Source organism: Dryas octopetala, chromosome 5 (genome assembly GCF_963921425.1).
Source record: "Dryas octopetala chromosome 5, drDryOcto1.1, whole genome shotgun sequence".
Taxonomy (NCBI): Eukaryota; Viridiplantae; Streptophyta; class Magnoliopsida; order Rosales; family Rosaceae; genus Dryas; species Dryas octopetala.
In genome coordinates, this window is record NC_141370.1 from 7461511 (window position 1) to 7464384 (window position 2874).

General features: G+C 37.0%; 1 protein-coding gene across 1 annotated transcript; it reads right to left on the bottom strand.

The window, feature by feature from the left end:
- Positions 1-201: 201 nt before the first annotated feature.
- On the bottom strand, positions 202-1269 carry LOC147283910 (uncharacterized). Its single transcript, XM_086245619.1, has one exon. The coding sequence runs from the start codon at positions 1267-1269 to the stop codon at positions 202-204; it is 1068 nt and encodes a 355-aa protein (XP_086101745.1).
- Positions 1270-2874: the final 1605 nt, after the last annotated feature.

The window sequence follows — 2874 nt, forward strand, 5'->3', positions numbered from 1 at the left end:
TGAGAAGATTTTCATCTAGTCCTGGCACAATCATAACTTCTGTGATGTACCTTGTTCCTCCTTTGGTTTGCACAGGCAAGACTCCCTTCCCAGTTGATTCCACAATGTCTCCAGTCCCCATTTTTATTTTGCATTTCACACTTCTGTCAATGTTAATTAGAAGTGACTCATGGCTAGTCATATGATTGCTGCAGCCACTATCTAATACCAAACTCCTTGTTCTTTCTCCACAGAAGCTTTGTGGCATGCATAGAACATGGTGGCAGGCTCATGGACTTGGTTTGCATAATTAGCAACCTGTCCCTTCTTGTGTGGTTGATGGCAATCTTTCATTACATGCCCAAACCTATCACAGTTGTAACATTTCACTTTTCCCTTGAACCAGCACTCTCCATAGTGAGCTTTATCACACACTTTGCACTTTGCCTTCCCAGCGTCACCTCCTTGTCTCAAATTAGATTGAAACTTGTTATCCCATTTCTTGGGTTTTCCCTTCCAACTCTTGAAATTTCGTTTTCCCCCATCATGATTGTGAGATTTTGCTTGGTTGTTCTGTCCTTTAGAGCCAATACTCATACTAGCAAAGGCTCTTTCTACCTTCTCATCATCTTCTTCATTCCTGCTTAGCCTCAATTCATAGCTTTTGAGAGAAGCAAAAACTTCATTTACAGACACAGTGTTTAAGTCACTGGTTCTTTCGAGCACAACACACATAGGGTCATAGACCTTAGTTACACTGATCAAGACCTTCTGTACCATTCTTTGTTGAGACAAACATTCACCATATTTTTCCATTTGGTTAGTTAAATCAAAGAACCGAGTAGAGTACTCAGACAGAGCTTCACTCTCCCTCATCCTCATATATTCAAATTCCTTCCTCAGACTTTGCAATTTAACTGACCTGGATTGTTCATCACCATGATACTCTTCTTGTAGAAGATCCCAAGCTCCCTTGGCAGTGTCTTGGTTGATAATCCGAGAGAAAATCTCTTTGGATACAGCCCCTTGAATGATGCCCAAAGCTTTTGCATCTTTCATATTCTGCTCCTCCATGTAAGCTTCCAGTTCATCCTCCTCATCGATGCTAGATTCTCCTTCCTTCTTAGCCTTCTCCTTCTTCTTCTTTGCTTCTGGGATTGTAATCCCCTTTTCAACTAACTTCCAGATGCCATGTGACTTGAAGATAGTCACCATGCGCACCTTCCAAAATTCGTACTCAGTACCATCAAAAATGGGAGCCCGTAGCTCACCACTCCCAGACCCAGCCATGCCTAGATCTAGATGATTTTGTACCTCTGTTTTACTCTAGCTCACACACACAGTACAACGCCCAGTCACAGAACCAACCTGGGCTCTGATACCATGTTGAAGTTGCTGGATTCAGTACCTGAAATGTAATCAGGGATTTATGCAAGAAAAGAACAGAGGCTACAGAGAGAATTGTTCAAAGGAATAAATGGGAGAAGCTGATGCAAGAATGCTCTGGTGTGCAAGACGCACAAAACTAGCAAGATATTTTCATTCACAATTCTGTTACACAAAATGACAACACTCTAACAAATATCAGTTGCCACTCACGAGCCTATGAGCTCTTACAATCACTCAAGCATCATCCTATGAGACAATGCCACATGTACAACAACTTTTTAATTAACAAACTAAAAGGAAACTGAGTTATCAGGCAAATGCCTTAATTAACTCTAATAGTTTCTGGACAATCTAAGTTGAATATGTTAATGAGACATAGTCCGTTGGATTCCTTGAAAAAAAAAATTCTTCGAAATAGAGTATTCACTTTTCAGAATTGGATGAAAAATGACTTAGAAATTGCATGAATAGGGAAGTTTGATAGTTTGTGTTACTAAAATAATAGAAATTTTACATATTTAAGTTGAGCACCCATATAATTTGGACAAGTACTTCTAAAGGACCCTTAATGATCTAAACAGAGTTTATTTTATGCATATGTGTTTATTTTATACTTGAGGTTATATAAGTTATATTTGTACTTATATATATTATGCTTATAAATCACTACTACAAAATCATTCATCAGGTACACCCACCAAACAATGCCAATTAGTCTCAAAGGGCACACTTTGCAGTGCCCATTGTTGTTATATTCACGGTTTGTGTGGTGGTGTGATTGGGAGGGGCATCTATTATGACAATGTCACAGTTTACCTAATTGTGAATCTATTCAGACTGGGTCCTACGCCATTCTCATTAGCATACTTGAGCCAAGCTGATATACAAGTGGCTTTAAAGGAAAGAAGCCGCTGGTGTTCATGAAGCTGCTCCTTTTCATGCTCACATGGTTGTGTAACCGTGAAACACTAAATAATATTAAAATATGGCATAACATTGACATGATAAACATATAAATATTGTATACGAATTATTCATGTATTTTTTTTATTAAATGACCTTTGCCTTTCACCTTCAGGTATCCGTGCCATACTTCCATTAAATATATAAAACTAATATATATACAATTGCTCATATATTGTTTCATATACAATAATATCAAATAATATATATACTTGTAATAATGCTTATGTATTGAACAATTAGTTATTAATAAACTGTAATTTTTGCCATAAAAAAAGTTTAAATTGCCATGATAAATAAAACATTCAACTTTCACACATTTGCTTCACAATACTGATGAGTCTATAATTATATTAGTTTGTTCAACAAAATAACTTGCCTATTTACATCCAAAATATACCCAATCTAAGTTCACTGATATGATTCCAACCCCTTCCTTACAAGCAATTCACAATCTAACTATTATGAAAGGGTTGGAGTCCAAAGCATCATCTGCCACATATCAATTCCAAAATAACATTTTTACCCAACATCTAAGCCAGT

Excerpts from the sequence above, each read along its gene's own strand:
- LOC147283910 (XM_086245619.1), bottom strand. The coding sequence starts at position 1,269 with ATGGCTGGGTCTGGGAGTGGTGAGCTACGGGCTCCCATTTTTGATGGT.